This window comes from Trichechus manatus, unplaced genomic scaffold, assembly GCF_000243295.1.
Source record: "Trichechus manatus latirostris isolate Lorelei unplaced genomic scaffold, TriManLat1.0 scaffold00176, whole genome shotgun sequence".
Classification (NCBI taxonomy): Eukaryota; Metazoa; Chordata; class Mammalia; order Sirenia; family Trichechidae; genus Trichechus; species Trichechus manatus.
The window spans coordinates 3,068,382-3,084,756 of NW_004444112.1; the positions used below are offsets into that span (position 1 = coordinate 3,068,382).

The 16,375-nt window shown below is 44.3% G+C and overlaps 1 protein-coding gene across 1 annotated transcript in view; it reads right to left on the reverse strand.

Annotated features, from left to right (window-relative positions):
- Positions 1-5,282: 5,282 nt before the first annotated feature.
- The window catches only part of LOC101342627 (vomeronasal type-2 receptor 1), a 38,224-nt gene continuing 27,131 nt past the window's right edge, over positions 5,283-16,375 (reverse strand). Inside the window, 6 exon segments of the mRNA XM_012558563.1 lie at positions 5,283-5,290; positions 8,050-8,711; positions 8,713-8,968; positions 10,872-10,908; positions 10,910-10,996; positions 12,355-12,567. Of these exon segments, the coding sequence (XP_012414017.1) occupies positions 5,283-5,290; positions 8,050-8,711; positions 8,713-8,968; positions 10,872-10,908; positions 10,910-10,996; positions 12,355-12,567 (1,263 nt within the window).

The window sequence follows — 16,375 nt, forward strand, 5'->3', positions numbered from 1 at the left end:
CGGAATCAACTGCAGGTAATAGGCCAGTGATCAAGGAGCAGCAAGAGGAAAAAGCTTTTCTCTCCTGTCATGGATTGAATTATGTCTCCCCAAAAATGTGTGTATCAGTTTGGCTGGGCCATGATTCCCAGTATTGTGTGGTTGTCCTCCATTTTGTGATTGTAATTTTATGTTAAAGAGGATTAGGGTGGGATTGTAAAACCCTTACTAAAGTCACATCCCTGATCCAATGTAAAGGGAGTTTCCCTGGAGTGTGGCCTGCACCACCTTTTATCTTACAAGAGATAGGGAAACAAGCAGAGAGTTGGGGACCTCATACCACCAAGAAAGCAGCACCAGGAGCAGAGCGTGTCCTTTGGACCAGAGGTTCTTGCACTGAGATGCTCCCAGCCCAAGGGAAGACTGATGACAAGGACCTTCCTCCAGAGCCGAGGACAGAAGGCCTTCACCTGGAGTTGATGCCCTGAATTTGGACTTTTAGCCTACTGGACTGTGAGAGAATAAACTTCTCTTTGTTGAAGCCATCCACTTGTGGTATTTCTGTTACAGCAGCACTAGATGCCTAAGACAGACCTACAGGGGAGAAAAAAAAAAAAAAAAAGACTGTTTTGCTATTTGAATTTCCAGCAAGCAGTTAGCCTTTGTGTGCGCTGAGGCAGGAAAAGTCAATGCCCATCAGAAAAATTCCCTTCCAGGACTGAAAGTTAAAGGAAGCCTGTGAGTAGTCAGCTTGGTTTGCTCGCTTGTAGTGACCACCTGCGTCCACTCATGAGTGGAAGTTGGGGAAGTGCAGCAATAAAGAGATGGCCTGAGTCTGGACATGTTACTTTGGCACCCATTGATCTAGCCCACAGGGTCTAGTGATGAGAGTGAGAGGAAGCTGGCTGGTCAGTAGTGCAGGAACTTGTGTGGACTCCTGAGTTTACAGGTGGAGCTTGTTGACTTAGCCCAAGGGGGCTGGAGATGAGAGACAGATAAGGGCCTATCCATTGTGACCTAGCTTGGATGGCTAGGGATGAACTGACCAGAACATGACAGAATGAAGAGAAAGATGTTTGACACTATGAGATGGCGTAAATTGCTGCAATTTGATGGCTTGCTTTGGACTGGACTTTGCTTATGCATGCAGATGCTCAAAGTTCCAACCAGAAGATTCTTCAAGACCAAGGAACATGCTTGTCTCCTCAGTACTGGTTTGATAGGGATGGGCAATTTAAACAGTGACTATCTAAAATAAAGGGAGATAAATGAAGTGGCTGGCTTACATGCTTTCATGGGTGTGCTTACACTCAAAACTGAGGGGGACAAGGGAGGATCCCCACTGAACAGAGTCCTCTTTTCCTGATAGGTCTAGGGAAGAGGGTGGGGGAAGATGCTGATAGTATTATATGATTCAGCTGTGAGTAATGATTGTTAACAGGGTTGTGATTGTAAAAACTGTCATTATAGAAGCTGTAACTGTGAAAGTGTGGACTAAGGGGGAGGCAATGCTGGACTGGAGACAGTGGCCAAATTTAAAATCCCTTAAATGCTTTGCTATGCTGATACCTTGTGAGGCTCAGAGCAAGGGAATAATCTTCTCTGTTAAATTTCATCAGACACCAGGAAGGGTGAAGCCAAGATGACTTTTGGAGAACCTGACCAGATCAGGTAGACACGTGCAGCAGACTGGAATGGCTAGTACCTGAGTAACCTCACCCTGAGATGCTTTGCCCTATTGAAGAGCTAATTGTTAATGACTGTTTTGGACTGGTAAAATGATTGGGAGGAGGAAGTTATCCTTCACTAAGTACCCAGAGGCACCCTACTCCTCCAGCAAGCCTCTTGCCTGAAGGCACTCATCTTTCTCACTGCGTGGGCTGGGAAGCCCACCACACCGTCTCCTGCTGGTCTCCTGCCAGTTTCCTTGTTCTGCTGCCTTTACTGCTGCTGTTTCTCTGCTGCTCGCCTTCTCACCAAGACTTACAGGCGGAGTAGAGTGCCTTGGGGTACTTATTGGCAGAGCTAAAAGAGCTTTGTAACACTTGCCTGAGGGCAGAGGCTGAAGGGGCAAAGAGAGGTGTGCCTGCGGCTGAGAAGAGGTTGTCCTGATAGAAGAACTGTATCATGGGCTTTCCTGAACTTGAACTGTAACCTGTTACTTCCCTAATAAAGCCCAAAAGCATGAGTATGGTCTGAGTTCTGTGTGGCCATTGCAACGAATTACTGAACTCAGCAGAGAAGTAGAGAATGCCACTGGAGGGACGGTTGGCGTCAGAATTGGTAAACATGGTGGGGAGAGGAGGCACGTCTGACTTCTACATAGTAGGAATCAGCCTTGGGTTGTTGATCTTGATTCTCCTTCCCCCTTGTGAAATTGGAGGAGCTCAGACGATGCCCTTGCCATGCCCTTTTTACACATAATTAACATAATATATTAATATATTATTATTACAGCCATAAAATGAATGAAGTACTGATACATGCTACAATATAGATGAACCTTGAAAACGTTGCTGTTGTTGTTAATTGTTGTTGAGTCTATTCCCACTCATAGCGACCCCATGTGTGCAGAGTAGGGTTTTCAAGGCTATGACCTTTCAGAAGCGGATTCCCAGACCTGTCTTCTAAGGTGCCTCTGGGTGGGTTCAAATCACCAAACTTTTGGCTAGTAGTTGAGTGCTTAACCGTTTGCACTACCCAGGAACTCCTTTGAAAACATGCTCAATGAAAGAAGCCAGACACAAAAGGCCACATTTTGTATGATTCCATTGACATGAAATGCCCAGATTTGGTAAATCCATAGAGACAGAAAGTAGATTAGTGGTTGCCAGGGGCTGGGGAAGGGAGGAATGGGGAGTGTCTGCTAATAGGTATGAGATTGGGGTTTCTTTTGGGGATGATGAAAATGTTCTGGAATAAGATTGTGGTGTGGTTATCATTGCATAACTATGAATATACTAAAAACCACTGACTTGAATTGTATAGCATGTGAATTATATCTCAATGAGGCTATCATTAAAAAAAAAAAAAAGCAAACAAAAATAATCTAATGGAGTGATGTCACCAACAACAGCAAAATAGGGAACTCAGAAGTTCTGCGTGCCTCTACTAACGCAATGATTAAGCTGGCAAAAATGGTCAGAATCAACTTCTTTGGAACTCTGAAATCTAATAAAAAAACTTACAGCAGTCAGAGGTGTGTTTAATGAATAAAGAAGCTTCTAAATTTTGGCAAATTCTTAATGGAATACAGAACTTCTGGAGCCACTGAGGCTGCATGAACCCCAAAACTATTGCCTTGGAATAATCTTTAAATTTTAAACCTCAAACCAAAATTTTTCCTGGAAGCCTGCTTTGAACCAAACAACTAAAACAAACCATACCCATTGGTGTCGATTCTGACTCATGGTGACCCTATGAGACATCATAGAACTGCCTCATAGGGTTTCTAAGGCTGTAATCTTTACAGAAGTAGATTGCCACATCTTTCTCCTGTGAAGTGGGTTTAAATTGCTGACCTTTCCATTAGCAGCTGAGCACTTAACCACCGTGACACCAGGGCACCTAACTAAACAATAGTTTAGCTTAATTAGTAAAGTATGTCTGCCTTGAGCATTGTACTTTTTCAAAGATTTATCTGTGTGGGATCAAACTGACACCAGTATCTTGAAAGGTTAGATGAGAAGCTTGGGGGCAGCGACTATACCTTGATGGTGGTAGACTAATTTGGAAAGGGATAGCGGGAATGGTTACACAACCTGAAGAATGTAAACAATGCCACAGAATTGTATGTGTAGAATTTGCTGAAAGGGTATATTCTTTGCTGCGTACATTTTCACACACACACACAAAATTAAAAAAAAGAATGTAGCAGTATTTTTACTTATCTATCTACCACCTCCAACTCCTCAGCTCAGCTGTGGCAGTGGGGACAGCGGCCTGTGTTCCTGGTGTGGCTTGTTGATGCCGGGGGGACAATATGGACATTGTTCTCAAAGAATTGTGGTTGTGCTTTTTGACCTATTGTTAGTTGCCATGGAGTCAGTTCTGACTCATGGCAACCCCATGTGTGCAGAGTAGAACTATGCTCCCTAGAGTTTTCAATGCTGTGCCCTTTCAGAGGCATCTCTGGGTGGGTTTGAATCGCCAACCTTTCGGCTAATAGTTGATTATAATTAACATCATATTATGCTATATTATTATAGCCATAAAAAGAGAATGAAGTATTGATGCTACAGTATAGATGAACCACCCAGTGACCTCCTTCTGACCTAACCTTAATGTTGTTAATATGGTGGTAAGGGTTGAACTGTGTCCCCTAAAAATATGTGTTATATATCCTAACCCCTATACCTGGGGTCTGAGACAGACACCTCAAGTTCTGTGAAGGGAAGCGGGACTTCTGAGGCCTTGGGCGCTGACACCCAAACCACCTAATAAATGATCAAGAGAGAGTCGCTAAATAAATTAATCGGGGGGAGGGGGGAGGCTGGAGGGGTTTGTGGGAGGAAAGGATTGAGCAGGGGTTGCTCACTAATGAAGGGATAGATAAATGAGTTGGGGAGGTGGAACGTGGGCGAGTGGGTCCCGGGGCTGCTGGGCGAGTGGGAGAAGGGCGGTTGGGGCCGGTCGGAGAGGGATCTGAAAGGATACACCCGGCTGGGGCTTTCTGCCCCAAACTCAAGGGAGGTTGCCAAATGCCCCGGCCCACTCCCCACATCGACCTCAGCACCTCCTGAACTTTACGATTCCCTTCTCCTCTCCGGGTACGCCGGAGGACCTCGGGACGCCAGCCTGGCCCTGCCGCCAGCCTCGCGCAGCGACCACATGCGCGTTCTCTACCGCGAACCCCAGAAAGCCCCTGCAGACTTGGCGCCCGCCATCCGCCCCGGGGTCCCTCCTGGGGACTGCCGGCCCAACGGGCGCACTGACGGCCGGAGGGACCAAAGGCCGGACGGACCAACGGGTCGCGGCGGACTTACCGCGCGCGGGGTCCGCTCGGGTCAGGGCCCCTCGGTCTTGGCGGCCTCTCAGCATGAGCGAGCGCCCGGTAGCCGCCTGACCGACTGCAACTCCCGGAACCCCGCGCGCCATGGGCTGTAGCCTTTGGCCAGTTGGGGAGAGCGGGCCAGCCCTCCTGCGTCAGGAGCCGCAGGACTTCCTCGCAGGGGCGGGGTGGTGACGAACACGGATCCCCAACCAATAAAAAGCTGCCTGAGCTGGGTCGCCCCGCCCCCGCAATTTCCTAGAGTTACTCTGGAGTCGGGATTCGGTCGCCATGGCAACTGCCCACGCTGTGCCTAGAGCGCTGCAAGAATGGGGTGCAGAATGGGACATCGTCTGCTGCGCAGTCCCAAGGACAGCTTTAGCTCCCTCTACTTTGCCTCGGGTTGCCAGGCAAAATCCCAGGAAGCCTAGTTAAATTTGAATTCCATCCAGATAAACAATGAATGATTTTTTTTTAAATATAAGTGAGCCCCATATTTAGTATATTCTAAAAATGTTTGAACCTTGAAGACATTATGCTGAGTGAAATGAGTCAATCGCAAAACGACAAACACTGTATTATCTTATTTATATGAAGTAAGTAAATATATTGTTGTTAGGTGTCAAGATGGTTCTGACTCATAGCGACCCTATGTACGACAGAATCTGAAACACTGCCCCGTCCTGTGCTATCCTCACAATCATGGCTATGTTGAGCTCACTGCTGAAGCTACTGTGTCAAACCATCTCATTGCGGACCTTCCTCTTTTTCGCTGACCCTCTACTTTACCAAAGCAAATAAACAGAAACCAAAAATTGTTAGTGGTTACCAGTGGTGGGAGGAGGGGAGGGGATGTTTTTGCTTAGGGGGCAGTGAGTTTATATTAATGGCGGTGAAATGATTTGGAAAAGAGCAGCAAGAATGGTTGCACAATTTGAAGAATGTAATCAATGTCACTGAACTATGCATGCAGAAATTGTTGAATTGGTGTATATTTTGTTGTGTGTATTTTTATCACAATAAAAAAACTTAAAAAAATTAGAATATTTACTATAAGTAATGTTCAGTATAACCATGTCCCATGTCGTTGTTGTTAGGTGCCATCGAGTCGGTTCCGACTCAGCGACCCCATATGCAACAGAACGAAACACTGCCCAGTCCTTTGCTGTTCTCACAATGGTTGTTATGCTTGAGCCCATTGTTGCAGCCACTGTGTCAGTCCATCTCACTGAGGGTCGTCCTCTACCAAGTGTGGTGTCCTTCTCCAGGGACTGGTTGCTCCTGATAACAGATCCAAAGTACATAGTCTCACCATCCTTGCTTCTAAGGAGCAGTCTGGCTGTACTTCTTCCAAGACAGATGTGTCCCATAGTATTTGTATATCCCAGAACTGGGTTGTCAGATTTAGAAAATAAAAATACAGACTTTTGCATTTCAGATAAAGCAACAATTTTTTTTAGTATGTGTGTCCCATATTTAGTATATTTTTAATAATTTTTATATAAGCATATTTAATATAAGTATTTTGACATATATCTCTAAGTATATCCAATAGTATATTTGGGTCATACTTATACCGCATAAAACCCATTGCCATCAAGTTGATTCCAACTCGTAGTGACCCTATAGGACAGGGTATAACTGCCCCATATGGTTTCCCAGGTGCAGATGGTGGATTTGAACCGCCAACCTTTTGGTTAACAGCTGAGCTCTTAACTGCTGTGCCAACAAGGCTCCTATACTGTATACTAACACTAAATACTAATAGTATACCTGCAGTGCTTGGCTGCTAATCAAATGGTCAGCAGCTTGAATCCACCAGCCGCTTCTTGGAAACCCTATGGGGCAGTTCTACTCTGTCCTATAGGGTTACTATGAGTCGGAACTGACTTGACAGCAACAGGTTTTGTTTTTGGTTTAAGTCTCAATAGTATAATTGAGACATACTTATTTGGCTATACTGAGTACTAATACTAAATTAAGTAGTAATAGTATATTTTAGTATAAGTATGTCCCAACAGCATATTTGGGACATGTTGCTGCTGGTAGGTGCCGTGGAGTCGGTTCTGACTCATAGCGACCCTATGTACAACAGAACGAAACACTGCCTGGTCCTGGGCCACCCTCACAATCATTGTTACATTTGAGCCCATAGGTTTGAATTTCTTTTAAGTGTATACCTAAAAGTGGAATTTGTGGACCATGTGGTAATTCTGGAGCCCTGGTGATACAGTGTTTAAGAGCTTAGCTGCTAACTGAAAGGTTAGCAGTTCAAACCCACCAACCACTCTACAGGAGAAAGATGTGGCACTCTGCTTCTGTAAGGATTATAGCCTTGGAAACCCTACAGGGAAGTTCTACTCTGTCAAACAGGCTATAGTGTGGCCCATCCCAGCACTGGTAGCTACTCACAATTCATAAATAAATTAATACATTTGCAATGTTCATAAGAGTGCTGCCACATAGGGCTCCTCCCTCCATGTAGCTGGTAGTGCTAAGATCACATTATAGATGTGGGTTCTGTGTCTCCCACAGACATGAAGTGGTGTTTTCTCTGCCCAATGGACCAGTACACCAGTGGTGCCAGAGACCAATGCCTGCCCAGGACTGAGAACTTCTGTCAAACACTAAGAGTCAGAATCGATTTAACAGCAGCGGGTTTTTTTTAATGGTAATTCTATGTTTAATTTGTGAGGGATTGCCAGAATGTTTTCCAAAGTGGCTGCACTATTTTACATTTTCACCACCCATGGATTAGGGTTCCAAATTTTACACATTTTCACAAAAACCTGTTATTGTATGGTTTTTTAAAAAAATTATAGCCTAATAAGCATTTTTCAAACTTTTTTAATTGTGAAAAATTTCAACAATACATAAAAAGAGTCAATGACCATCCTGTGCCCACCATCTTGATCCAACATTCGTTACTGTTTTGCTGAAAGTGCTTCATTTCTCTCTTGTTCTGTCTTTTAAGTCCCTTTGAATCCACCGGAAAACAATGAGCCCAGACTCTGTGGCCCTAATGTCTTCAGCCAGGATTGGCTTTGAGGCCTTGTGGTGACCACCTGGGAGACACCTACCTTGGAGCTCTTCGCTCTGCCTGTCCCACCAAACCTGGCATCGACTCCTCAGGTGGGCTGGGGTGTTCCACTTGGGCCTCAGCAGGATGATGTAGCACTTGGGCAGGAAGATACCACACAGCAGCCCTGCAGTGGAGGCCAGAATGGAGAAGCTCTCCACAGCCACAGTGGCCTTGCCATGGGTACTGGGGTACAGGGGCAGGAAGGCCATCCAGGTGCTGCAGAAGAGCAGCATGCTGAAGGTGAGGAACTTGGTCTCATTGAAGGCATCAGCAAGACCCCTGGCAAGGAAGGCCAACAAGAATGTGCCCGTGGCCAGGAGACCCAAGCAGCCCAGCACATAGGAGAAGGCAACCCTGGAGCCCTCGTGGCGGGGCTCGGAGGCTCGGAGGCCGTGTCCCTGTGTGGGGACGGCGAGGAGGTACCCACAGACCCCACGGAGAATCACTTGGACCAAGGAGGCTGTGAGGATGACAGAGGTGGAGACGCCAGGTCCCAGGCACACCTACACCCTGCCCCCTGGCCTGGTGACCCTGAAGGCCAGGACCACGGTGAGAATTTTTGTCAAGACGGAGGAGACAGCCACGGTGAACAAGACAACAAAAGTGGTCTGGTGGAGGAGGCAGGTGGCAATGGTGGGAAGGCAGAGGAAGAGCAAGGGGCAGATGGCAGAGAGCCAGGGAGGCCAGGAGCGTGTAGCTGAGAGCCCTGTTGTTGGCCCTGATCACTGGGGTATCCTGGTATTTCAGGAACACCATGAGGACCAGCAACGCCAAGCTAGCTAGTGTGAGTGCCACTGAGGTCAGTGTGAGCCCCAGGGGCTCATCAAAGGCCAGGAAGTTCTCAGTCCTGGGCAGGCATTGGTCTCTGGCACCACTGGTGTACTGGTCCATGGGGCAGAGAAGACACCATCTCATGTCTGTGGGAGACACAGAACCCACATCTATAATGTGATCTTAACACCACCAGCTAGATGGAGGGAGGAGCCCAATGTGGCAGCACTCTTATGAACATTGCAAATGTATTAATTTATTTATGAATTGTGAGTAGCTACCAGTGCTGACATGGGCCACACTGGAGCCTGAGGCATGAGGAAATATGTGTGCCCCTATATACATGATTTTATGTTATTATTATTTTTAAAATTTCGTTCCGGTGAAAATATACATAGCAAAATATACGCCACCTCAATGATTTCTACATATACAGTTCATAACACTGATTACATTCTTCAAGTAGTACAATCATTTTTCAAGTAGTACAAATCATTCCACCATCATTAACATAAACTCAATGCCCCCTAAGCAAAAACTTCAACTTTCCCCTCCCTCTCATCTCTGGTAACCAACAATAATCTTTTCTTTCTGTGTATTTGCTTATTTCATACAATATTTGTCCTATGGGTGCTTTTTATTTAAATGGCTAATTTTCCCAAGTATTAGTAGTAGCTATTCTTATTAACAAATCTCACCAATTCTGTCACCCGTCCTTTTTTGAGTCACAAGAGATACCATCACACCCCTGCCAGAATGGGTTGAAATGAAAAATCCGGACAACCTCAGGGCTGGTGAGGATAGGGACTGTGCTAGGCTGGATAATGGTGCCCAAAGATGTCCACGTCCCACTTTCTGGAACCTGTGAATATGTTATGTTACATGGCAAAAGGGATATGGCAGATAGAATTAAGGTTGCTAACGAGCTGAACTTAAAATTGGAAATACCTGGATAACCTGAGTGGCCCAAAGTAATCACATGATCCCTTAGAAGTGGAATGGGTGTATCTCATATCTCTAGTGCTGGTATAACAGAAATACCACAAGTGGATGGCTTCAACAAACAGAAATTTATTTTCTCACAGTTTAGGGGGCTAGAAATCCAAATTCAGAGCACTGGCTCTAGGTGAAGGCTGTCTCTGTTGACTGTAGGAAAAGGTCCTTGTCTCTTCAGCTTCTGTTTCCTGGTTCCTTGGAGACCTCTTTGTGGCTTGGCATCTATCTTCCCCAATCTCTGCTTGCTCACTTGCTTGTTTAATCTCTTTTATATCTCAAAAGGGATTGACTCAAGACACACCCTACACTCATCCTGCCTCATTAACATAACAAAAACAATCCATTTCCAAATCAGATTATAACCACAGGTATAGAGGTTAGGATATACTACATACATTTTTGGGAGTCATAATTCAATCTATACAGGAATAGAAAAAAGGAAATGTCCTTCAGTGGATGAATGGATAAACAAAATGTGACATATTCAGACAATGGATTACTACTGAGCCATAAAGAGAAATGAAGTTCTGATGAATGCCACGACATAGATGAACCTTGAAAACATTATGCTGCGTGAAATAAGCCAATTGGAAAAGGACAAATACTGTATAATCTCACTTATATGACAAAAGCAAAAATATAGAAACCAAAGATTATTACTGGTTGCCAGGGGTGGGACAGAGGGGGAAAGGGAAAGTTTTTGATTGGGGGGCATTGACTTTATGTCAATGGTGGTGGAATTATTTGGAAAAGGTCAGCGATAATGTGGCACAACAAGAAAAATGTAATCAATGTCATTAAATTGCAAATGTGGAAGTTGTGCTTGTGAATATTTTGGCTTGATTATTTTCACCAACATTAAAAAATACAACATAACAAAATAGAAGTTTGCCTAAGCACAATTCTTAGAATGACTTTTTGGCCAGCCCCCTTCTACTCCATGGCAGCTCCCACTCCCAAAGCCCTGAGGCCACAGTGACTCACTGGATTGGGATTTTGAGGTGCTGGAGGTGCCTTGATGGCCTCTGGGATTCAGCCTCTAGGAGCCCTCACCCGTCTGGTTTGCAAACTGGCCCGTGGGGCAGGGTCTACGTTTGAAAACAGCAGTGGGGGGCACCCTATTGGGAGATCTGGCTGAAGCCTGGAGTGCAAATTGTGCTGCAGACAGAGCTGGGGACCTGAGGACAGAGGAGCAGAAGGGTCATCAGTGACCAGGCTGGATCAAGTCTGTCCTGACCCAGAGCGGTGGTGCCGGTTTGCTTCCACACACAAAAAGATGAGGCCCTTTTGGGGAACAATCTCAGTGATATCAGAGAAGAAAGAATGTATGTGACCCACAAAAGTACGTTGTTCTTGTTGCATGCTGTCGAGTCGATTCTGACTCAGAGTGACCCCATGTGACAGAGTGGTGCTTCCCAATAGGATTTCTTGGCTGTAACATTTGTGGCGCCCTTGGGTTGGTTCCAACCACCAAACTTTCGGTTAGCAATTGAACAGTTAACCATATTGCCACTAGGGCTCTTTCCGCAGGAACATAAATAAGATAAGCCTTGGGAAGACACCACCCGGCTCCCCTGTCTCCTTGGCTCCCCTCAGCCCCTCATTGAGTACGAGAAAGCTTAGTAACACGGGGTCAAATTGCACTTGTCAGTGTCTCTCTGAGGTTCCTACATTGAGACCTGCAGAGGTTGCTCCTTTCACACCCCCATTGTAAACCCTCCCATCTGTGCAGGACTTGCAAAGAGATCTTTCTGCCTTCCTCAGCCCACCTCTCACCTCCAGGCAGTAGTGATGGGAGGAAGCCTGGGGATTTGAGAGGAGTGTGGGAGGCTGGGCTTCCTCTACCTGTACAGGAGAGTAGGGTGCCTCCCCAGCTAAAGCTAATTGAAAAGAACTTCAAGAGGATCCTCTGAAAACTTGGCCTGTGTGCCCTGGATTTGAGGGGTCCAGAGACAGAAGCCAGACTCTAAACGTCAACACCGACTACAGGTGCCTCCCAGAACACAGGAAGGCAAGGTTGCTGTGGAGAGGACTGAACCTCCACTTGGGTGGCCAGAGGGCCAGGGTGGGGGTTGCTTTGGGCCAGGATGGAAACCTGGACAAAGATGTCCCAAGATTGCAACTACATTTGCTAATAAACAAAATGAAAACACCTGTCCTGCCCACCTACAAGGTGCTTTATGGGAACACATTTGGTGAAGTGTAAATACTGTCTTCCCAGGTAAATCATTCACTTTTTCACTGAGTAGGTCTCTGACTACAAACATGAAGAGGAATGCTGTAGTGGAAACTCCCAATGTAGACTGTACTTCGATTTCTGTGGCTCTGATAGTTTCATTTCTGATAGTGAGTAAATGCCTTTTCTCCCCTCAGGGAAGCGTCTAGAGACTCAACAGAATGGCTGAGGTATAAGTGGAACAATTTAGAACCTCACCTATTTCATAAGTTCAAGAGGAGCTTGAACCATTGGCCTCTGACTTTGTCTCTGATTCTAACATCCCAGGACTGGTGTCACCTGTGCTCCCAGGTGACTCACCTGGGGTTCCTCCTTCATCCAGTGGATGGTCACTCTGTCCCCTGAAGAGGCTAACTGGTCAATGGTGACAAAGTGAACAAAGTGGAATAAGTCCTGGGGGGTTTTCTGCTCATGGAGAATGTCAAATTCTGTAACTATATCTCCATTGGCATCAAAAACGATCTCTTTCTCACTGGGGGTCTTGAAATGCATCTTCCTGAGGTGATGCAGAATCTGAAGGAAGGAAGGATGATGTTATTGCTGGACTGGGGTGCCCCTGGGGTCTGTCCAAAATGGCCTATGGCACAGGAGACTCAGGGCCTATGAAAATGAACACTTTCAGGGGCCCATGAAAATATTTTTTAACTTCTTTTAAAACCAGAAGAAAAAAATGAATGAAGTAATACATATGAAGATATGATAACGAATCCAGCTAGGATTATATCCATTTTGTGCCAAGACAGTGGTGAAGTAGAACTTTAATTTTTTTTTTAATGGAAAAAGGGATGCCCAGTTAAATCTGAATTTCAAATAAATGAAATTTTTAAAAAGTATACATATAGCCTATGCAATGCTTGAGATATTCTTATAATAAAACATTATTTGTAGTTTATTTGAAATTAAAATTTGGGACACATGTACTAAAAAAGTTTTCACTATTTATTTGATCAGTGCTCGGGAAATATGGTCTTGGTGTTAGAAACGATGCTGGAGACCAAATGACATAATTTTGCAAGGCCAATGACTTCGTCATTGCAAATACGTTTTTTTCAACAACATAAACGGTGACTATACATGTGGACTTTGCCAGATGGAATACACAGGAATCAAATCACATACATCTGTGGAAAAAGAGACAATGGGAAAGCTCAATATTACCAATCAGAACAAGGCAAGGTGCCAACTGTGGAACAGATCAGCAATTACTCAAATGCAAGTCCAAGTAGAAGCTGAAGAAAATCAGAACAAGTACATGAGAATCAAAATACAACACTGAGTATATCCCACCTGAATTTAGAGACCATCTTATGAATAAATTTGATGTATTGAACACTAATGACCGAAGACCAGACGAGTTGTGGAATGACATCAGGGACTTCATATATGAAGAAAGCAAGAGGTCATTAAAAAGACAAAAAAGAAAGAAAAGACCAAAACTGATGTCATAAGAGACTCTGAAACTTGCTCTTGAAAGTTGAGTAGCGAAAGGAAGAAATGATGACGTAAAAGAGCTGAACAGAAGATTTCAAAGGGCAACTACAGACGACAAAGTAAAGTATTATAATGACATGTGCAAAGACCTGGCGTTAGAAAACCAAAAGGGAAGAACACAGTTAGCATTTTCAAGCTGAAAGAACTGAAAAAAAAAATTCAAGCCTTGCATTGCAATATTGAAGGATTCTATGGGGAAATTATTAAACGACCCATGAAGCATCAAAAGAAGACAGAAGGAATACACAGAGTCACTGTACCAAAAAGAATTGGCCAACTTTCAACCATTTCAAGAGGTTGCATATGATCAAGAAACCATGGTACTGAAGGAAGAAATCCAAGCTGCACTGAAGTCATTGGAGAAAGACAAGGCTCCAGGAATTAATGGAATACGAATTGAGATGTTTCAACAAACGGGTGCAGCCATGACGCGGAAATTATAAAACAATATCATTAATATCACATACAAGTAAAATTTTGCTGAAGATAATTCAAAAGCAGTTACAGTAGAAAATCGACAGGGAACTGCCAGAAATTCAAGCTGGATTCAGAAGAGGACGTGGAACTAGCCATATCAATGACGATGTCAGATGAATCCTGGTTGAAAGCAGAGGATACCAGAAAGATGTTTACCTGTGTTTTATTGACTATGCAAAGACATTCTACTGTGTGGATCATAACAAATTATGGAAAACATTGTGAAGAATGGGAATTCCAGAATACTTAAGTGTGCTCATGTGGAACCTGTAGACCAAGAGGCAGTCGTTCAAACAGAACAAGGAAAGTCAGAGTTGAATCCTTTCACCATACATATTCAGTCTGTATGCTGAGCAAAGCAAATAATCTGAGAAACTTTGACTATATGAAGAAGAACAGGGCATCAGGATCGGAAGAAGACTCATTAACAACCTGGGATATGCAGATAACACAACCTAGGTTGCTGAAAGTGAAGAGGACTTGAAGCACTTACTAATGAAGATTAAAGACTACAGCCTTCAGTATGGATTGCACCTCAACACAAAGAAAACAGAAATCTTCACAACTGGACCAATAAACAGTATCATGATAAACGGAGAAAAGATTGAAGTTGTCAAGGATTTTGTTTTACTTGGATCCACAATCAATGCCCATGGAAGCAACCAGACAACACACTGCATTGGCAAATCTGCTGCAAAAGACCTCTTTAAAATGTTAAAAAACAAAGACGTCACTTTAAGGACTAAGGTGCACCTGACTCAAGCCATGGTATTTTCAATCGCCTCACATGCATGTGAAAGGTGGACAAAGAATAACGAAGACCAAAGAAGAATCGATGCCTTTGAATTATGGTGTTGGCAAAGAATAATGAATATACCATGGACCGCCAGAAGAGCGAACAAATCGGTCTTGGAAGAAGTACAGCCAGAATGCTCCTTAGAAGCAAGGATGGTGAGACTTTGGACATGTTATCAGGAGGGACCAGTCCCTGGAGAAGGACATTATGCCCTGGTGGTGTAGTGGTTAAGAGTTCAGCAGCCAACCAAAAGCTCAGCATTTCACATCCACCAGATGCTCCTTGGAAACCCTACGGGGCAGTTCTACTCTGTCCTATACGGTTGCTATGAGTTGCAACCAACTCGATGGCACCTAACAGCAACAACAAAGTAGAGGGTCAGTGAAAAAGAGGAAGAACCTCAACAAGATAGATTGACACAGTGGCTGCAACAATGGGCTCAAGCATAACAAAAATTGTGACGATGGCACAGGACCAGGCGTTGTTTCGTTCTGTTGTACATAGGATCGCTATTAATCAGAAGCAACTCACCGGCACCCAACAACAACAACATTTATTTGAAATTTGTCATGGATTGAGTTGTGCCCCCCCAAAAATGTGTGTATCAATTTGGCTAGGTCATGATTCCCAGTATTGTGTGGTTATTACCATTTTGTGATCTGATTAGATTTCCTTATATGCTGTAAACTCTATCACTATGATCTAATAAGAGGGATTAGCAGCAGTTATACTGATGAGTTTTACAAGATTAGATAGTGTCTAAAGCCAATCTCTTTGGAGATATAAAGGAGAGGAGTGAGCAGAGACACACGGGAACCTCATACCACCAAGAAAGCAGTGCTGGGAGCAGAGCACGTCCTTTGGACCTGAGGTTCCTGCACAGAGAACCTCCTAGACCAAGGGAAGATTGATGACATGAACCTCCCTCCAGAGCCGACAAAGAAAGTGTTCCCTTAGAGCTGATGCCCTGAGTTTGGACTTGTAGCCTACTGGACTGTGAGAGAATAAACTTCTCTTTGTTAAAGCCATCCACTTGTGGTATTTCTGTTAGAGCAGCACTAGATGACTAAGACAAAATTCAAATTTGTGATATACTTATACTAAAAATTTAAGGAGCCTTGGCAGTGGTTAAAGTGATTGGTAACCAAAAATTGGTAGTTTGAAACCACCAGTGGCTCCAAGGGAAAAAGATATGGCAGTCAGCTTCCGTAGAGATTTACAGCTTAGGAAACTCTATGGGGCCCTTATGAGTCAGAAATGACTCAACGGCAGTGGGTTATATTAAAAAATTATTCACTGTTTATCTGAAATTCAAATTTATGGCAAAGGTATTAAAAACGTATTTGTTGCTTATCTGAAATTCGAATTTTACTGGTCATTCTGTCTTTGTTAAATCAAATAACTGTATGCGGAGGTGACTTGTCTGAGGTCTTAAAGTTAGAGCTGACTCCTCCAGTGCTCTTTCTAAGATGCCTCTCAACTGTAAACATAAAGCATTCTGGATGAAGAACCCTATCTGTGTTCTACCTCTGTGGCTGGTACACAGCGAGTGACCAC